This window comes from Nelumbo lutea, chromosome 1 (assembly GCF_056320005.1).
Source record: "Nelumbo lutea isolate HS-2025 chromosome 1, American lotus-T2T, whole genome shotgun sequence".
Lineage (NCBI taxonomy): Eukaryota > Viridiplantae > Streptophyta > Magnoliopsida > Proteales > Nelumbonaceae > Nelumbo > Nelumbo lutea.
Window position 1 is genome coordinate 196,193,148 of NC_142684.1, and position 20,142 is coordinate 196,213,289.

Below are 20,142 nucleotides of genomic sequence, written 5' to 3' on the forward strand. Positions count from 1 at the left end.
TCATTTCTTCTAACCCCTTCAAATGTAACAGATCACTTTTTCTAACAGGTGCAATAAGATGTGCTAGGATATACCATATTAGATTTTTCTGGATAAAACAGCATCAAGAGTTGAGAAAATAATCTGAAGTAGTGGTATGTTAGGAAGGTGGAATTATTTGGTATCAGAGTTTTTTTTTTGGATGAAACAGCATCAAGAGTTGAGAAAATAATCTGAAGTAATGATGTCAGGAAGGTGGAATTATTTGGTATCAGACTGTATTAATTTGCCCTTTTTTGATAAGTAACTGTATAATTGCCTTATTCTATAATTCAGTATGTCCAATCCAGATTTTAGAGTTACATCAACAAGAACGATCATGGAGAAACCCTATATTTAGCCTTCTACTGAAGAAAAACCCTGTATTTTTATCTTTTGTAGATGACACTAATAATTATTTCATGCTGTGGAAGTGGAAACAGTAAATACTCTAGTATAATCTCTGACCATAATGGTTTTTATTTCTATTTTTTTAACAGGTGGAGATTTGGAGAGACTTGTGAAAGAGACAGAAGGTAACATGCTTTCTCGGTTAAATGTTTTTTAAATATCTACATCTTCTCAAATTCAGGACCCTATTAATGGCCTTTTAAATGCACAGGATATTCTGGAAGTGACCTACAAGCCTTGTGTGAAGAAGCTGCAATGATGCCCATCAGGGAACTTGGTCCAAACATTCTCACTGTCAAGCCAAATCAGGTAGGACTTGGAACTGCAGTTAACTATTCTGGTTAATAAAAGCCTAAAAAGGCAAGCAGGAAGAATGGATGGTGATGAAGGTCAATTCTAAGGGGATTTTTTTTTTTTGGGGGGGGGGGGGTGGGGGGGGGGCGGTGAGTAGAACAGATAAGCTAGGTAGGGGTTTTTTTCCCGATAATTGTTAAGGTAGGTTGTTTGGTGAGAAAGTCTAGAAATCCCAAGAATCTTCCACATGGTAATTTACCTTCCATGCTGAAAGGGATTTCTATTCTTCTCTGCACCCTTAATTCGTGGGGAAAATTTGGGCAAAACAGCACCTGGCAGAATTAGGATCATCCATGGGGCTTCCTTACTTGACCCAAACCTCCCCTTCTCTCCGGGGGGGGCGGTGAGTAGAACAGATAAGCTAGGTAGGGGTTTTTTTCCCGATAATTGTTAAGGTAGGTTGTTTGGTGAGAAAGTCTAGAAATCCCAAGAATCTTCCACATGGTAATTTACCTTCCATGCTGAAAGGGATTTCTATTCTTCTCTGCACCCTTAATTCGTGGGGAAAATTTGGGCAAAACAGCACCTGGCAGAATTAGGATCATCCATGGGGCTTCCTTACTTGACCCAAACCTCCCCTTCTCTCTTTCTCCCCCCACCTGGAAGCCCAATCAATGGTCATCCCTGTGTTGATTTTAAAGGAAATAAAATATTCTATTGGAATCATGGGAAGAATCATAACTTCTCTATATATATCTAGAATCAAAGAGCATAGATCAAGTCTTCCTTTTCCTACATTGGTCAAACTGGGCATTGCAAAATGGTTGTAACAAGGAACGTCTTCAAACTGGGCATTACATCGGGACCCCACTACTAGCTTGGGGTCCCCTTCCTAATAGATTGTTGTAATGTAGGGATTTCCCCAGTCTCAATCTTTGCAAAACTGGCATCAACTCTGCCCTAATGGAGTCCCCAAACCAGTAGGGCCTGAATATAAAGCTAAAACATTGCCATCCTTACCTCTAAGCACACCTCCAATACCAGAAGTCCCTGGACTATAGCAAAACAGTTCAAAACATTGAACGTGCCTGAAGCCTTATTAGTCATGAATAACGATGGCATTGTCCATATTGAGCATTCTTTCTAGTCCCTCTCTCCCCCCCAATCACCACCAAATTATTTAAATGGAGTTAGTAATTATACTGAATGATTTCAGTATTCATATAAACCCATATCTTTATTATGGATAGTCATTATATTCTCAGATCACAAAGATATGAAATTATTTGACAAAACCTACATTCCACAATGTTCTTGACTTATTCATCTGTGGTTTTTGAAGATGCAAACAAATTTGGTGGTTCAAACATGGAAAAGTTCTTGCATCTTTCACTCCTGATCATTCTTACTCCATGTGTGTAGACTCTAGTGTAAGGTATTGGGATTACATTAAGAAAATTCTTCTATATTTCAATGTCAAGTTATCACTGCAACTCTTAGCTGAGATGTTAATACCATTGACTGTTGTTGCCTTCATTAATTGACCAGATTCTAAAGCGGAGATCATTTCAAAGAATTAACCAACCAAATGATTACAAAGAAAAAAAAAAGTAATTGTATAGTTCCAATATCTGCTAAACAGTTAACCAATACAGGAAGGAAAAGAAAAGGAGGATAAAATACGAGGGATTCTGTTATCAAAAAACGAAGGGGTTTTGACAAGGAAAGATAAAAAAGGAAGGTTTGTTTGAGTTTGGTGTACTGAGTAATAATATGATTATGTAAGTGGATAGGTGCATCTAGAGTGTTGTGTGTGTGGGAAATGCTTGAGTAAAAGGTAAATTTTATAGGATGCCTAATCGCCTATGAGACTAGAGATTTTGTATGGAGCAGAGTGTCCAATACATTAATAAAATGAGTAGAAGAGATGAGGATAGTGAGATGGTTGGGTGAGGTTCTCCCCAGACCCCGAATTGGCTGAAGCCTTGTGCACTGGGCTGCCCTTTTAGGACTAGCTGCAATAGATGATAAAACAAGATGATCTAGGCATGTATATGGAAGGCCACCTACTGTACCAATGCAAGACTGCAAATTGATGGTTCTAGTGGAGCTAGAAGAAAACCAAAAGCACAAGGTTGAGGTACTAAGAAATAATTCTAGGGGCTCAAGATTTGTTTGGGTGTATGGCCTTCAATATAGTAGGATGGTGAAACAGAATTTGTATGGCTAACCCCATAAAGACAGGATTAAGTTTTCATGTGTTGTGTTGATGTGGTTACTCAAGCATAGCTTATATTGCAATTTGATTATTAGTTTTAATAAATAACCAACACAGGTGGTAGCTGAGGTGGTTTCTGCTTATTTTTAGTAGTCAGGTGCATGCCAGATCAAATGACCAGTTTGTAATCAAGATAGCTGAAGCAAATAATGGCATTTGCACAAGAGCCTAAAACCATGGAAATGTCGGAGATTATTGCAGAAATGATATATAGCACAACTGAACAGCTAGACAAGTTAAACCTTGTGCAAATAACTTTATTTGGACCAGGCTTCTCTGCAACATTCATCTGTTTGGAATATGTTCATCTGTTTGCAGAACATGATAAAACATAGTACCATATTTATAGTTATGCATTTTGCTATGTTTCAGTTTTTGTTCTCTGTATTTGTGTTATACACCAGCATGTGTCTCACACATACCCCCTCCCTGGGTACATTTCTCATATTTACTCAGTACCTTCATCATGATGATCATTGGTTGTATTTAAATCTATGAAATTCTTCACAGCAATACAATGGAATTGGATCATTTTAATTAATGTAATGGGGTTTATTGTCTTTCAAGTAAATGAAGTGGTGCAAGAGAATTCAAGGACTAGTAATTTCTTAAGCCGTTGCAATTTTCAAGGCTTGAGTTTGATGAGGAGGTAATTATGGTGTAAGCTTGTGAGGTGGGTGGGTAGTTAGCAAAGTAGTTTTCTAGAGAATTGTTACTTGAGTTTGAGAACTCCTTGCCTTGATTGTCTGTCATCTCTTTACTTTCTCACCCTCTCTTCACCTGCACCAGATAACCTTAAGTTTCTCCAACTAGTGTATTTCCCCCATTCTCATGCAATTAGTTCTTGTTTGTGACTGTATTTTAAGGTATTTGCATACATATCAGCCTTCTGTCATTCTAAATTCTGCTACTTGTTTTAGGATTTAACTCAATAATAAAATTCTTATTCTTTTTTAAGGTTGATACTAGAGTGAGTACTCACTAGCGATGGTGGGCCTCGGTGCAACAGTTGGATTGCTCCATTGCGACCTAGGTGACCAGGGTTCAAATCTTGGAAACAGCCTCACTGTATGTGCAGGGGTAAGGCTGTGTACATCAGTCCCTCCCCAGACCCCGCATTAGCGAGAGCTACATGCACCGGGCTGCCTTTTTACTAGAGTACTCACTAGCATGGCTTTTTCCAGGGAGATATTCATTTTCAACCTTTCAAGGAACCTTTGCTTGCAATTCCAATGCCTATATGGTTTTAATTCATTTATGTTTTCCTATATATAAATAAAGTTATTCGTGCGTACTGTGTTTATTTTATAGTATTTGCTAATATGTTTTCTGACTTTTTACAGGTGCGCTCATTGAAATATGGGGATTTCAAGAAAGCAACGACTGTCATCAGACCTAGCCTACAGAAAAACAAGTGGGAGGAACTTGAACGGTGGAACAAGGAGTTTGGCTCTAATTAAATGCTGAAGATTACGTAGAAACTTAGATTAACATGAAAATCCGAAATTGCAACCTGTTGATGGATATACAGTAACACATTATTACTCATTAGATGAGATCCTAATCGACCCGAGAAGAATGCAAGTTGAGCAAGTTCAACTACAATTGTTCGTTGCTGTGGAAGTTCGACTTGTTTTCGAAGGGGGTTTTTCTTAAAAAAAAAAAAAAGAAGAAAATGAAAAGGAGGGTTCTGATTCAGTTGCATTATGTAAATGCTGTATGTACTGCAATTGCCTCACGATATTACATTTTTTGTATCTTTTGGGTAATAAAATGCAATTCTAAGCTGTCTATGTCCGTCAAAACTCAAGCATCCTCAAATTCCATCCATTATATTCCACGTTAAGAAAGTCAAGTCGCGTGGAAATTAGCTTGGTTCCATTTTGAATTTTTTATCAAAAAAGTTGAAAGGAGGGAAATCCGAAAGAGATGATTCGTCGGTCACCTTGACCTTGAATCGGCCGATACATATATCGTATTGGGGCCTTTTCGATACAACTTATAGGGTGCAAGTAGTTCAAGGGGTAGACTGGCCTTAAACTGGTCCATTTGAATCAGATTAAAAAAGATTAAAAAAACCCAAAAACTACAATACCGATCGATATTTTGAACCTTGCTTGAATCAAGTCATCAAGTCAAATATCAAATCCTACATACAGAAAACTTCTTGTTTCATTTTTCTTTGGAATTTCTTTGACTTATGCTGCTCATTGTTTGGATCACCGGAGCTATCTGAAGGGCAAATAAGATTGATGACCGACAGGAACTCTGGACAACTATAAAGTTTAAACTTAATCCAGTGTGGCCGGAAACAAACATCCATGATCTATCATCTGTCTTTTCCCTAAAAACAGAAGAGAATTTGGTTGGAGGCTTTATCAGAATTCAGAAAGATGGAGAACAGGCTAAAAAGAATTCACAGGTCGCAATCGATGATTACACTTGATAATAAAAAACCACGTAAATACACATCTTGCATGAGGAAGAAAAACTGAAAGTAGCACGCGATCTATACTGGTTGATCAGAAACTCATAAACACATAATTTGACTCCCACAGAACTTTTTTATCCAGAGCCTGCTCCCTCTATGTGAAGATTACCATTTTCATGGCTTTTATTTTGAGTAAGTTGATTGGACATGTTACTTTTACATCACCCGGATGAATACAGAATTTCATAGGAAACCTTCAACACCACGTCCTGCTCTAACTTCCCTGTAAATAGACATTGCCTCTTCCATCACTTTGGCTTGGGTCAGCAATTGCGCTCTTTTTCTTCCAGATGGGTGAGTGGAAAGATAATCTCTCAAAGATGATTCACCTGTGACCTTTCCCAGTTTCTCATACACTTTAGGTGCCACTCGTGGGTCATATCCAGCTGAAGCAACCAATAGTAACCCAATGTAGTCTGCTTCCATTTCCATCCTGGTAAACAAGCAATATTCAAATCAGTACTCAGGCAACAATTAACTTACAAAAAAAAAAAATTGTAACAGATACCTTCTAGAATAACAGAGGAAAGAAAAAATATACGTGCATCAAAAGAATAGGCTGATCGCATAGGTTAACAATCATCTCCTGAAAAGAAGAGGCAACATAATATGATTCCCTAAGCTTGTGGGAAAACTTTCTTGTTACTCTATTTCAATTGTTTAGTCTGACAAATGGAGGTTATAGCGTTTATCTCTCATCATTCATTGCTTCCATATTCAGTGATATATTTTAATCTTCACCAATCTCTGTCTCACTGGAGCAACTAAGGATAACAATTCTCTGGTACAAAATTTACCATTGCAAATAACTAGAAGGTCTCTTCTACATTTTCTGTTTCAGTGCATCTCCAAATCTTGCTTCTCTAATAGTGTCATCTCAACCCCTCCCCACCACTCTTTTCCACAACGCCCATATACTATCTTGTTTATTTTTCTGTTAAAGTTGAAGGTGAATATAAACAGAAAGGGCCTATATTGGCTCACTTTTCTGAGCCAATTGGCTATGCTGAATCTTTAAGTGCAGAAATTTCTACAGGAGCTAAGATTAACAAAGCTAAAAGCAATTGGGCAGCAGAAACTTGGTGGGAAAAGGTGATTCCCAATTGGTGGTAAACTGGATGAACAAAAATAGCATTGATGTTGGAGTGGCAGGCAAGCCTTGAGGAAAAACAGATGCATTGCAAGAGAAATAGAGGTTACTTTCAGATGGGTTAATCAATCAGCTATTGGGTGGTCTAACACCTTAGCCAAACAAGGGGTTTCTAGGAAACAATTGATTTGGGCACCATTGTAAGAATGATATATGAGGGATTCAGGGCTTGGTGTGATCCAGCCAATTTAGTGGGATGCAAGCAAACTTGTAACTATAATATCATTCTGATATAATAAAATTTTGCAGTTGATGATAAAAAAAGGTGAATATAAGAAGAAATTAGTTTAAGAAACAGTTGCAATTGCTTCAAATATAAATAAGACAGGCAAAGTCAATAGATAGGTTAACGAAATCCAACTTCTGATCTAATGATCCAAAAAAAAAAAGAAAAATCGAAGTTCTCATTTACTCTATATTCTTTCCTCATTTTATATTTGGATGCACATCAAAAGTCTGCCACATTTGGTATTTGAATAAACCATCCAAGTCCATGCTGCCTAATGTCCATTTCTATGTCTCATATCCATCTAGATTTTGTTATAGTAATCATTTTCTGTTTTGAATTAAATTTGAGGCTAAGGCTGTGTTTGGTTCAATGCAAATAAATTTGCACTGATGCAAAACCATGGCAGTGCAAATGATTTGAATGTAAATTCTGACCTATTTTTGTTTCAAAATTTAACTTGTTTTGTTTGATTGCAGTACAAATGAAGTAATTAAGGCATGGAGCAGAATAAAGTAAAATCTAAATCAAAATTAAACAAGAATTTGCATTTTTAGCATTTGCACTCCCATGCATTTGTACTTGCTCCATTTGGAAGGAGTACAAATACAAATATGTAGAGTGCAAAACCTTTTATTTTATATTATTTGGTATGTATTTGTACAGTACATATTTGTATTTGTACTCCATCCAAACTGAGCCACTAGTGCAAATAAATTTGTACTGCAACCAAACACAGCCTAAGTAACAATTAAACAAGGTAAAAAGATGAAAGGGATTTTCCAAATTGGAAGGGTGAATAAAAATGAAAAAAGAACCCAAATTCTGGTAAGAGATAGTAGAATACCATTATGGAACATTTAGTCATGCCCTGTGTCATAGAGATTCAATTTTGTCACACTTGTTAGTCCAATATAATACCTGTTATTTTATGACAATTATTTTTCTGTACAAGTTAAATACACAATTGGAGCTTGGGCTCATGAATCCTATTTTTAAGGTATATCCAATTTGGCACACCATATTCATGTCAGAATCTAAGGTGGCCTTTGATAAATCTGAAATCTGAAGTCTGAAAAGTTAAAAAGATATTATTTATGTCTCAAATCTGAAAAGAAACATAGATGCTTTTCTACTTTTTAGAGGCTCTTAATAGACAAGGTTGTTTGTGTTGGATCAATGCTTCAGCATCTGAAATTCCCTGATTTTACTATTTTACCCCTAAAACAGACTATTTGGTAATTTTGAGTTCAATTTGCACTATTCCATAAAAAATAATTTATTAAATTCAAAATAATAATGAAAAATATGAATAAATTATAAAAAATAAAAAATAATTTATTAAAATAAGAATAAAATTGGAAAGTATATATAAATTTATAAATTAAAAATAAATTATTAATAATTAAAATAATAATAATAATAGTAATAAAATCTATGAAGCAATTAAAAAATATTTAATAATTAGCAAATTAATATCTTAAAAACTAATAAAATATTTAATAATTAATAATTAATTGTACATCAGTTGCAGCCATGTTTTGTTTTACATTGTTGCAGTGGTGTTTTGTTTTACATTAGTTGTAAAGGCAGAGAACGGGGTGGAGATGACAACAGTAGCCGGAAGTGGAGGAGAGAGAGAGAGAGAGGGATAGAGAGGGAAATTGAACGATGGAGAGTTGCAATGGATTCGATCAAACAGCTCAAGTGGCTAAAGACAGGGGTGTTAACCGCCACTATTGAGAGTTGCAGCGGCAATGGCAGGAAGATAGGGAGAGAGAGAGGGTACACCTATACGAGCAAGGATGATGAGGACAGAACCGACGATGCACTTCTTTGGTGTAGAGACCACGATTAACATTATTTAGGCAAGTTCTCCATCGCTGTCTACCCTTCTCATTCGATGGTAACATATCAAATGGGCTTCTATCGGGTTTATGGGGATATAATATGTCATTATTAAAAATATTAGGGATATTTTAGACTTTTGGCTAGGTCTGAAATGTATCTGACCGCGTTTAATGCATGGCCTGGGTCTTACGGTTTCAAATCTGAAAATGCATTTCAGATCCTTTTTTCAGACTCAAACCCAAACATAGGTGGCGTCTGAAAAGCAACATTTTCAGACTTTAGAGATTTGAAAAGTGTTATCAAACGCCACCTAAGAAATGAACCCAGAACAGTGCAGCATGGCATTGTGAAAAGCTGTTACAATATCAAACTTTTTGAAGGAGCCTAAATTTCTAGCACATCCAATTTGCTTGATCAGTAGCATATAACAACAATAAGATATAATCATTAACATCAAGGAAAACCTAAAGCACAAGATTGGCACTCCATTACATTTATCAAATACAATTAACCATTTCAAATCCAAGGGTCTTCCACTAGAAGAACCGGTTATACATATGATAGGAATCGATCAGCACCCTTGAAGACTTATTCTAGAAAGAAGGCCTTACAACAGATCCTGATATGGCATAGTGATGGTACTTGGGATTTGGACTGAATTGAACACCAAAGGTATTTTTGCTATTTTATAATTTTCTGTAGGGTCCAATAATAGGGTTTGATTTTCTAGTTATAGTTTGTTTATGTTTAAAAATTCAGAGTCATTGCATAAATAGGATTAGAGTTATCGAGTCTTCTTTGAGTTTTTTTTTTTTTTTGATCAGCAAGAAATTTTATAAATAAAGTAGCAAAGGCTACAATCAGCTACAAAAGTTATAGGTAGCAGATAAGCATTAATCTAATCTGCACCCACAAACAATCAGTTACAGTTCTGCCCGGTACAATGTAGATCTATTTGCCCCTTGTTTTGTTAGGGTATCCGCCATCCCATTTACGCTCCATTTGACCCAACCAAACTGAGAGTTGATCCTCCTTGTAAGTATGTCAATTTCTCTGAAGATAAATTTGAGCTTCCAAGGTACTGAAGTGATGTTTTTAAGGCCAAGAAATTACCAGTAGTGAGTCTCCTATTTCTAAGTGTTATTCCTATCTGCTCAGCCATCTTTAGACCTTGAAGTAGGGCTAGAGATTCAACCTGTATTGAGTTACCAAATACCTAATGGTCCCGAGAAGAGTGCCACCACCACACCCTGATGATTTCTAATCACACCTCCCATGCCTACCCTTCCTGGGTTACCAAAAGAACTCCCATCAAAATTTAGTTTTAGTTTGTTCAATGTCAGTGGGGGTGGCTTCCATTCCTCACTCACAATTACTTTGGGTGCATCTGTTAGTGCTACTTCAGCCCAACTTCTTAAAATCTCATTCGTGGAGAAATTTTTGAATAGCTCCATGGTCTTCACCCAATGTGCAGTTCTAATTTTTATGGCGTCAATCACTTCCTCCTTTGATTTACTTTTTTCGGGGAAAATTCTTAAGTTTCTTTCCTCCCATATAGTCCATACTATAGCTGCTCTTGCTACCTTCCATAAGCATTTTCCTCTTTTCTTCAGTTGTCTCAAGAAGGAGGGGCTGAAAAGACTTACCACATCCTGTGGGGGAGCCCATCTGCATCCAAAGAGAGAACAAACAACATTCCAAATACCAGAAACAAAGGAGCAAGATAAAAGTAAATGGGGTAGGGTTTCACCACAATCCAAACAAAGGACACACACACATGAGTGTTAGACAGTTGTATGCCCTTAGCTCCAATCAGATTGATGTACTTATGACATTTATTGTAAATGAATAAAGTACATATTTGATTCATGTTATAGTGGTGTATTTCTATGTAATACCCTTAAACTGGGCACTTAATGAGACTCGTGTTAGTTTAGAATGTTCATAGCCGTTGGATAAGTCTAGGGAGATTTATCCTGCTAAGGCTGACACTGGTGTGCTGCCAAGTGTTGGGGTGGCCTGTCTCAGCTGCCAGGGTGAGACCCGAGGTACATGCAGTGTAGGTTTACTTGAAACCCTGAACCGGACCAGATTTCCAGTATTGCCCTGGACCTTGGTGATTAGTGGGCAAAATTGGAAAGTTACACCTGACCCCTAGACTCGATTATGATACTGCACTAGGTGTCGGATTGGGCTGTCTTTGATATGCCAATCAGTGAGATCCTTAGAGGGGGTCAAAACCTGGGTATGTTGGGACAGTCCGAGAATTCATCTGAGTGGGTGATCATAGTGATAGGATCAGCCCCTTTGTCGGACAAAGGTAATGATCGGGGATGCACTCTCTGATGGAAACCAAGACTGCCGGCAGCCGATTTCAATAGTTGAAATTTGTTTTGCAAAATATATTTTATATACGGATATAAATATATATAGTACAGTTTCTAATTGTTTGCAAAAGGTTTTAATTCCTGTGATCCATGTGAACAGAGAATGCAGAACTGTTCCTTGCAACCGAGAGAGAGGTCCTCTCTTGTCGGGCAGTGTATGATCATTATGGGCTGAGAGGTTAAGTGTAAGACCATTGAGGGTAATACTTGATGGGCTAATCTTGCATCTGCCCACAGTCCCTGGGTGTTACAAGGTGGCTTGGCCCAAGGACCACTTAGTGTAAGTGTTGGGCCCATAGAGTCCATGTGATGGGCTCGGGGGGTTCACTGGGCTTTCTAGTGAATTTGGCTAGACCTTGTAACAAAGGCTAGGCTGAACCCTTGTGGCTGATGTATAGATCAATGCTTGGGTCCCACGCCATACAAGGAAGCCCAACTGGGCAGCAGTTTGGAAGGCTAAGTGAGCACATATACTTATTGGGCCTAAAGCCCATTTCTCCTTGCCACCGTCATAACTGCCAGTTCGATCTCCTCTTTCAAGCAGAAACGATCAAGATTGGATCTTGATATCAGCCTTTGGAGAAAGGCTGATCCAAAGTTGTGCTCATAGCCCCAGCGAATTCTTGTGAAGGGTTCGGTTCGTTGGACGAACAATGCTGATTCTGCTCCATCCTACACTGCGCCATCTTCAGTGGGAGCTGTTTTTGGTTCCTTCCTTGGGTGTGAACACCTCCATTGGGAGATATTGTTTCTCCGTATCAGGTATATCCCTCTCCTGCTTCTGTTTTCAGATCTAGTTCGATTTATGGTTCAAGATTGATCATTGAAAATGCAGATTTTCTAAAACAGGGAATGTGATTCCCAGATGAGGGGAGAGGAAATTTTTGAAATTTCGCCCAACCTACCTGCAGGGTTCGGCCATCCATATGATGGATCTCTCATCCCTTCAGAGAGAGGCATTTATTTGGACTCCTTTTTTGTAGCACATCACAAGTGTTTACCTTCCCTAAGAACACTTCCCAACATAAAGCTTGTACTTTTAAAGGGATCGGTTTACACCATATTTCTTTCAAAGGGAAGTTCACCCCCATAGGGTCAGAGTGAGTGAGCAAACCAAAGAAAGATGCACAAGAAAATAAACCATCAGAAAGTGGGGACCAAACTCTACTATCAGCTATAGATTGGTCTAAGTAGACCCTCTCAAGTGTTGAGATTAAAAGCACTAGAGACTCACATTCATTTTCCCTCAACCCTCTTCTGAACCCAAAATCCCAAGAGATACCAAAGTCTGAGAGCAAACCAAACCTAGCAACAGGTTTGTTTTTAAGGTTTGATAAAGAGTAGAGATCTAGGAATCTAACCATAAGAGGCATATCCCCAACCCAAAGGTCTTCCCAGAATAAAACTTTATTGCCACATCCAACATCAAATCTGATAAATTGAAGAAAGGTTGGTAATACCTCATAAATTGCCTTCCAGTGAGAGTTTAGAGCTGCATTGGAGGCTAGTTTTGCATCCCAGCCGTTAACTGCTTCACCATGAATGCTCTTAATGACCCTATGCCACAACCTATCTTCTTCACAAGGGAATCTCCACAGCCATTTCCCTACAAGGGCCTTATTTTTCTTTAATAAGTTCCCTATACTTAGGCCACCGTGCTCCTTAGGGTAACAAACTTACTTCCACTTCACTAGATGATCCTTCTTTTCATCGCCAGGTTCCCACAAAAAATCCCTCATAATCTTCTCCAATTTCCTAGCTATTTTTACCAGGATCTTAAAGGTGGAGAGGAAATAAGTGGGTAGGTTTGCTAGGGTAGATTTTATCAAGGTGATTCTTCCCCCCAAGGAAATATAATTCCTCTTCCACATTGCCAACTTCTTTGTGAATCTCTCTAACACTGGCTTCCAGAAGTTTTCAGCTTTCGAATTCCCCCCCAAGGGCATACCTAAGTATTCTGGAGGCTAGCTTTTCACTTCACAGCCTAGCAAATTTGCCGATGCTTGGATATCCCCCTCCCCCATGTTTATTCCAACTACACAACTTTTTCCCCAATTCACTTATAGTTTAGAAGCCTTTTGAAACTTATCCACCAATCTTTTCAGGTTCCTTACACTGGATTCATCCAAACTTTCACAGAAAATGATTATATCATCAGCAAATTGCAAGTGAGACACCACCATTTCTGATCTACCCATCCTCCAACCTTTAAACTGGTTATCTTGGTCAGCCTTGGTGATTTGCCTACTTAAGACCTCAGCCACAAAAGTGAATAAGAATGGGGATAAAGGATCACCTTGTCTGAGTCCTCTTTTAGCCTGGAAGAAATCCTTTGCTACCCCATTCATCAAAATAGAAAAATGTGTCGAGCTAATACATTCTTTAATCCACATTCTCCATCTTTCACCTAAGCCCATCTTTTCCATTAGATTCAACGGGAAGGCCCAATCCACCATATCATAAGCTTTTTCTAGGTCCAATTTACAAATCAAACCTTTGCCACCTTATTTTTTCTTAGCTGTCACACATTCATTTGCCACTAAGATTTGATCCACGATTTGTCTCCCTTCTACAAAAGCTCCTTGGTTCTGAGATATAACATAGGGCAAGACAGTCTTCAACCTACCAGCCAAGACTTTAGCAATGATCTTATACAAGCTACCCACAAGACTTATTGGTCTGTAATCCTTAGGGGTTTTGGCCGCCTTCTTTTTTGAAACTAAAGCAGTAAAAGTTGCATTTGCTCCAGGTAATAACTTCCCTTTTTGATAGAACTCCACAAATACATCCATTAATTCATCTTTCAAGATTTCCCAGCAGTCCTGATAGAAAGCCATTGAAAATCCATCTAGCCCCGGAGCTTTAGATTTATCCATCGAGAAAATTGCTTCGTGTACCTCCTCTACACTGAAAGCTCTTTCTAGGAAGGTTGCTTCGGATTCTGGCACTCTGTCCCACGATAATTCTCCTAATTCTGCATTGCTTTCCTCAGAAGAGGCAAGGATTGACTTGAAGTGATCCACCAAGCACCTTTCAATTTCCTCCTTTGAATTTAAATAGGATATGACAATTTAGTTTCAGTCCTACTAGGATTATTGAGCCTAACGGTTTGACTCCTAAGACTATTATGAGTCTAACAGTTTGACTCCTAGGGTTATTATGAGTTGTGTCTATAAATATGTATGGACGTTTTACACAAAGGCAACGAATCATATTGAGTTTTCTTCAGCTTATGCTAGTTATGGTGAGTGATTCCCATGCCCTAGAGTGATTCTAGGCACCCTGTGAGTGATTCCAGGTATTTTCTCTCTTCTTTCTCTCCCTATTTTCTCTCTTATTCCTTCAAGAAGCCATTACAGCAATTGACAGCCATAAAACTCTGATCAAGAAGACCATTCAACATTCTCTAAGGACTAGAACTGAGCTGGTCCTACATCAACATAACTACCATCCAATGAAACTAGTCCCACATTTTTTTAAATGTTGTATCAAGATTAAAGATGGCTTAATGACAGGAACATGTTGACCACTTGTATTAGTACCTTGCTCCATGAGTATGGCGAGGAACTGCTATCAAATGAGAAATGATATGCCCATAGTGGATACTTGCATCAAACCCTCCAATCATATGTGATTAAAAAACATTGAAAATCCAAATTATTATTTTTTATCAGTAACACAATTTCATTAATTATCACAATAATTACAAAGAGGAAGACAGACTCTTATCTTCCAACTACATTAAAATCCAAATTAATTCAAGGGTTAATTACTTATATATACCCTGTACATTTGAGAAACTACTTATATATGCCCTGAACTTTGAATAACTTATACATGCCTTGTTGACTGGCCCCACATAATATAAACAGGACCTCTATCATTGCACAATTTAGGGCCGTTAATAGCTCACTCAAAAATAATTTATAATATCAAAGTTGCCCCTAAATGTTCAAAACGTTGAGCAAATCATTTCCCCTCTCTTCATCATCCTTGAATGAACCAAAGCAACAAATCTTTTCCTCTCTCTTCTCGAACCACTACACATAAATTTCTCCCAAGAAGAAGAAGAACAAGAAGAACAAGAAGGAGAAGAGAGAGAGAGAGAGAGAGAGAGAGAGAGAAGAGAAGAGAAAAGAAAAAGAAACAAAACCCAAAAACAACTTTTATCTTCAAAACCCAAAACCAAAGTGAAGCAGAAAGACAATGCACACACAGGGGGCCCATGGCATTTTGTACAAGGGCTTCATCCCTACAATGCGCACAAAAGCCCTTTATCTATCATTTTTTGACATAAGGCCAACTCTCTTGTAGTTTGAGGTTAACAGCCAATGAATAGAAGAACGGATGACAAATTTTATTAGAGGTTGGAGATTGAAGAGAGCTCAAACAAGGGGGAACGCTGGAACAGAACGAAAAGTATGTATATTTATACACATAGCTTTTAACAGGGAGGAGTGTTAAAGAAACTATTGGTGGCACTCACGGGATTGCATTTAAGGACCAAGATTTTTTTTTTTTTCAAATACATGGAGAGGGACTCAAAAGCTTCAAGTCCTAAAAAGAAACTAGAGATACAGGGGAAGGAATTTTGGGGATTGAGAAGCTCATCTCCACCACATTGCTATTAATTGCAGTTTACAGGTCACCTCAAGTTTTAGTACAAAGTTTGTATCCAATACCATATCCATTCATGTCCTTGCGTATCTGGGTAACATAGACTACCTCTTTTTTTATTTTTTTTATTTTTTCATTGGCCTCCATTTATCTCTTTCACTATGAATTACAAATGGTTCCAAAGACACATTAGGGCCAACACTTCAACATTTTACAATGGAATACCCTTTCTCAGATGGATATTAATATCCTAACATATGATGAATTCCAATAGTTTTTCAAACAATGCCTGTAAATTAGATAACTTTTTCAATTTAACCAGAATAAAGTTTCAGCTTCCAAGCTGTCTTTGACAATGGATAGGTGGGAGAAATCACATCTTTTTTTTTTCTCTTCTCAGGCTTGGAACGGCTTTTGGGGATTAATTATAGATTTGGTAATTAAGTGTAGAGAACAATTCTGATTATGTTTATGTTTTGTTTAGAGATTAATTATGTCTTATTATTCGTCTTACTAACCTGCATCAAGTAAGAGGAAGAGCGTTTTGGGAAGTTTAGGAGGGGTTTCCAGCTCTGAACAATAACTCAGTTTTTTTAATAAATACAATAAGTCTAGTTTCAAATCCGAGAATGTGAAACTAAGGACAAAATGGAAATGGGTTTAGAGAGCAACGAAAGCTGAACTTACAGAATAATGTAAAAGTGAGAGGAGTAATTAGGATTGAGTAGAGTTTTGCAGTTGCTGGACTGAGGTTTTAGTGGCAGGAATTCTATACAACAGTAAATTTTAGTAGTTAGAAACTTAGAATCACTCTAACAGAACAATAGATCAGCACCAAAAGGATGAGAGATCAGCATCTTCAGTAGTTAGAATCACTCTAACAGAAACAATAGAACAAAAAAACATTTTATTGACTTGTGTAGAAAAAATAGGGCCTTGCACATTTTTACAAGTGAGGGGAAAATGCGGTCAGCCCTTTTCCGTTTCCTACTTTAAAACCAATAACAAAATACTACGAAGACACTGACTGGAACGGGACAAAGTTTGCTTGACAACTAATGACTCTGACTCACTAGCATGATTCCCAAAGTCCCAATCCGAAGACTAAATCCTAACCTAACCAGAAAAACCAACTCCTAATCTAATTAAGAAAATTGCTGACTCAAGTAATCAGAAAATCGTCATCTTCTAAAGCAGTAAGCTTTACTCCAACTATATGGAGTCATCTACATAAACCCTATTTCACCGTTCTGTTCTGTTTAATGCTCAATTAATAAGAAAATAACTACTTGAAATTACAATAACATCCCTACTATTGATAGATACATAAAAAGTCAGAAAATTCCAAATTTGGCATGTTGGCTCCTACAGCAGTCTTTCTTTTTCTTTTTTTAAGTAAGCATTCTAAGAAGAATCCTAATATAGGTAGTCAACCATTATCCAAGATGCCTAAAGACTTGCCGAAAATAACATTGAAGAGAGAGAGAGAGAAGAGGAGCTTATTTTGGTGTATATATCTATTTGTACATTAGAGGCCTTTTGGCTACCTCCCCAAATCGAAACCCTTTCTTCTAGCACAAGGGATCAAAGGCCCCTCCCCCACCCATCCACCCTCCACTATGATGTGGACAAGAAAAAGCATGTAGAAAAAGAAACCACCCTGCAACTTTTGATATAAACCAGGAGAAGGGCAGCAACCCTGCAATAGAAACCAGAGCTAAACCATTTAAGATCTTATAGACCTTCCTAGGAGTCCACCCGAAAGAGTGAATGTTTATATGTCACCCTAGCACCTGGATCTCCTTCTAAAAATTATAAGGTTCCCTCTCTTTTACCTTCTCATCAACTAATGAACTAAATCTATTCAATTTTCTATTTTTTTTAATATAGTTGAACACGCTTTCTTAAGTATGAAACTGATAAGTTACTAATGCTTTCATGTTTTCTTATCCTTATTGCATTTGAGTGCAGTATGCCTTGGCCATGCAAACACTCAACCTTCATTGTGGTGTTTATTTTCAAGTGCATGAACCCAACATAATATAAGAAAGATCAAATGATCAAATATTAATTTGTTAAGCCAATATAATATAAGAATGAATTATCACTCTTTTTTGCAGTATTTCAGTGAGTGAGACAGCTTATTGCAGCAATTGGACAATTTATTAAGGAATAAATAAATGCAACTATTTTATCCTCTTTAGGCAGTCTCCAAGGGAATTGCTAGATCTCTCATAAAAAATCTAATAAATAAATAACTGAATGATGAATCCCGGGAAGTAGTCTGGAAGTAAACTAACAGCAACATTGCATGATGAAAATAAATTCAATTAAGCAACATTAGTTGTAGAATGCATGTATTAACTCCAGTAGCTTGAGAAGGGGATTTCTGAATTCAAGTTTTCAACAACTAATGCCCCAGCAAAAACACCAATAAGGAAACACTTAAAAGATTGAAACCGCGCAAAATACCTTCGAGAGAAAGGAAGCCTGAAAAAAAGATGTGACATTGTGTTCACAAGGTCCGGCATGGAAACAAACTGGAGAAGAATCAACTGGAAGATGGCAAACCACAGATTCTTTGTGATCCCTTCCGCTGCATGCCGAGCTACAGCATGTGCAACCTAATTAAATTAATTAATAAATAACCTACTCTTGTTTGTATGATAGGTTGGAAAGGTTAGTTTTTGCAACATCATATGAAGATTGCTACAACATAGCTAAAATTTAACCAGAAATTATACCTCATGTCCAAGTATGGTAGCTATCTCCGCATCTGACCTGAAATGGTTAAGCAATCCCGTGAATACTACTATCTTCCCTCCAGGGAGGCAGAAGGCATTGACAACAGAATCATCCACCACCAAAATCTCCCAATTCAAACCTTCCAGATGCTGTGTCGCAGGCTGTGAACCCAGCACCTGACCCTTCTTCCGGCTCTTTTCAACCCACTTGTCGTCGAGAATCTCGTCCTCACGATTCCACCCTTCTTCCAATTTTCCTTCTGGACCGCTACTCAATGCAAACAGGGTATCTTGAGCATTCTTTTCGGACATGCCAGTACTCTCCGACGCATAGCCAAGATCGCTCCACACCTGCTCATGCCTTAATCCTCTCTGCAACGCTTCAATTATGTCTTTAGCTATCAACCTCACACGCACACTCTCGGGGTGAATCGCAGGGAGAATCTTTCCCTTGAATGCAGCCTTCACCTGCTGGAACTGAGCTTCTCCCATCTGTCTCTCGATGCCCTTCGACAATAGAACGAAATGGGTGCGCTTCGTATAAGGAATCGTTTCCAAATTCCCATAGTAGACAGTAACAAGAACACCCGTACCGACCACAACAACAACCAGCACGTTCCTCGGGTTATCAAACCATCGGCGAGGCCCTCTCGGTCTGAAGTGTTGAACCTGATACCGGTCGACATAGTAAAATCTTTTCCCACTATTGAAGTAGACATCCTGCAGGCCCTTTTTCCCGCAAGCATAGAACTTAGGTTTTCCGGAAATTAAAGATGAAACAGAAAACCCAGAGACCCTGCTCTTGTTACTTGTACCAGAAAGCAAAGACGGAGTAGGTTGCTTGAGTCCTCCATGCGTTGTCTCTCGAATCGGAGCTCGGGCTATGACCTTGGAGGCAAAATCTCGAAACGCATTGATTGCAAACTTTGCTTTTCTATAAGAACCCATTGTCTTGAAACTACAATCTGGAAAAGTTACAGTAGACCTTCGTCAATATTCAATAAACCGATTTTTTTTTTTCTCAATCGCGTTCTTTGACGATTATTCTCTCTGGAAAATTAGGAGGAAAAAAGGAAAAAGAAAATCAAATTAACAACAATGAACAAATGGCAAATTTAAGGGTGGAATTTTTATTTCTTTTGGAGCATTGAAGAATTATGTGTAAAGAAACGAGGAAGACACGAGGAGGTGTCTGGAAGTCGCTTTACATACGAGATACGACCGTGAATTAGGTGTAAAGAGAGTCGAGCCTCGACCTCATGGCGCCAGTGGCTAGTTGGAGAAGAGATGCCAGTTGCCTAAGTCCCTGGACGGACAATTTCCGGGCAAGTTTGAATTCGGTCAAGTGAGGACCGTACACCAGTAACCCGAAAGGCAAACCGACTACGTCACTTGGGGCGTACGTTGCCGGTTGCCGCTCTTTTGTCCGCAATTTGCGTCAGATAGGGCTGTTCATAAGAAGACCCAACCCGACCAACCCGGACCGATCCAATCCGAGTTGGCTGGGTTTTCTTCAATATCGGTTGGTTTCGGGTTGTAAAAAATTATAAACCGATGGTTCGGGTCGGTTTCGGTTTTCACGCGTGAAAACCGAAACCGACCCGAATCGAACTGACTTAATAGTTAGTAGTTAGTTCCTATTTATTAGTTACAACCTACTTAGTTCCTACTTAAC

General features: G+C 38.2%; 2 protein-coding genes across 7 annotated transcripts in view; one reads left to right on the forward strand and one right to left on the reverse strand.

Moving 5' to 3' along the window:
- LOC148880174 (AAA-type ATPase family protein) overlaps positions 1–4,806 on the forward strand; it is a 41,596-nt gene extending 36,790 nt beyond the window's left edge. For 3 of the 6 annotated variants that reach the window (XR_016104486.1, XM_088961993.1, XM_088961994.1), the window contains 3 exons: positions 519–554; positions 641–738; positions 4,345–4,806. Coding sequence is in view for 3 of the 6 variants with exons in the window: in XM_088961993.1 (XP_088818119.1) it covers positions 519–554; positions 641–738; positions 4,345–4,461 (251 nt within the window). In the remaining 3 variants the exon portion in view is untranslated. Of the gene's footprint in view, positions 1–518; positions 555–640; positions 739–2,065; positions 2,159–3,959; positions 4,082–4,344 lie in introns of all 6 variants that reach the window. The other 3 variants (XR_016104487.1, XM_088961995.1, XR_016104485.1) reach the window with 2 other exon arrangements.
- A 610-nt stretch (positions 4,807–5,416) lies between these two features.
- Positions 5,417–19,810, reverse strand: LOC148880175 (Peptidase family M48 family protein). Its single transcript, XM_088961996.1, has 4 exons — positions 19,680–19,810; positions 18,468–19,432; positions 18,196–18,347; positions 5,417–5,925 (listed from the first exon to the last, which is right to left on the reverse strand). The coding sequence occupies exons 2-4, from the start codon at positions 19,413–19,415 to the stop codon at positions 5,676–5,678; spliced, it is 1,350 nt and encodes a 449-aa protein (XP_088818122.1). The 5' UTR covers positions 19,416–19,432; positions 19,680–19,810; the 3' UTR covers positions 5,417–5,675.
- Positions 19,811–20,142: the final 332 nt, after the last annotated feature.

What these genes read in the sequence shown, in the direction of transcription:
- LOC148880175 (XM_088961996.1), bottom strand. Translation starts at nt 19,415, where the DNA reads ATGGGTTCTTATAGAAAAGCAAAGTTTGCAATCAATGCGTTTCGAGAT. An exon ending in CTACCATACTTGGACATGAG is followed by an intron (nt 18,348 to 18,467) that starts GTATAATTTCTG and finishes TAATTTAATTAG; the next exon opens with GTTGCACATGCTGTAGCTCG. An exon ending in AGGCTTCCTTTCTCTCGAAG is followed by an intron (nt 5,926 to 18,195) that starts GTATTTTGCGCG and finishes CTTGTTTACCAG; the next exon opens with GATGGAAATGGAAGCAGACT.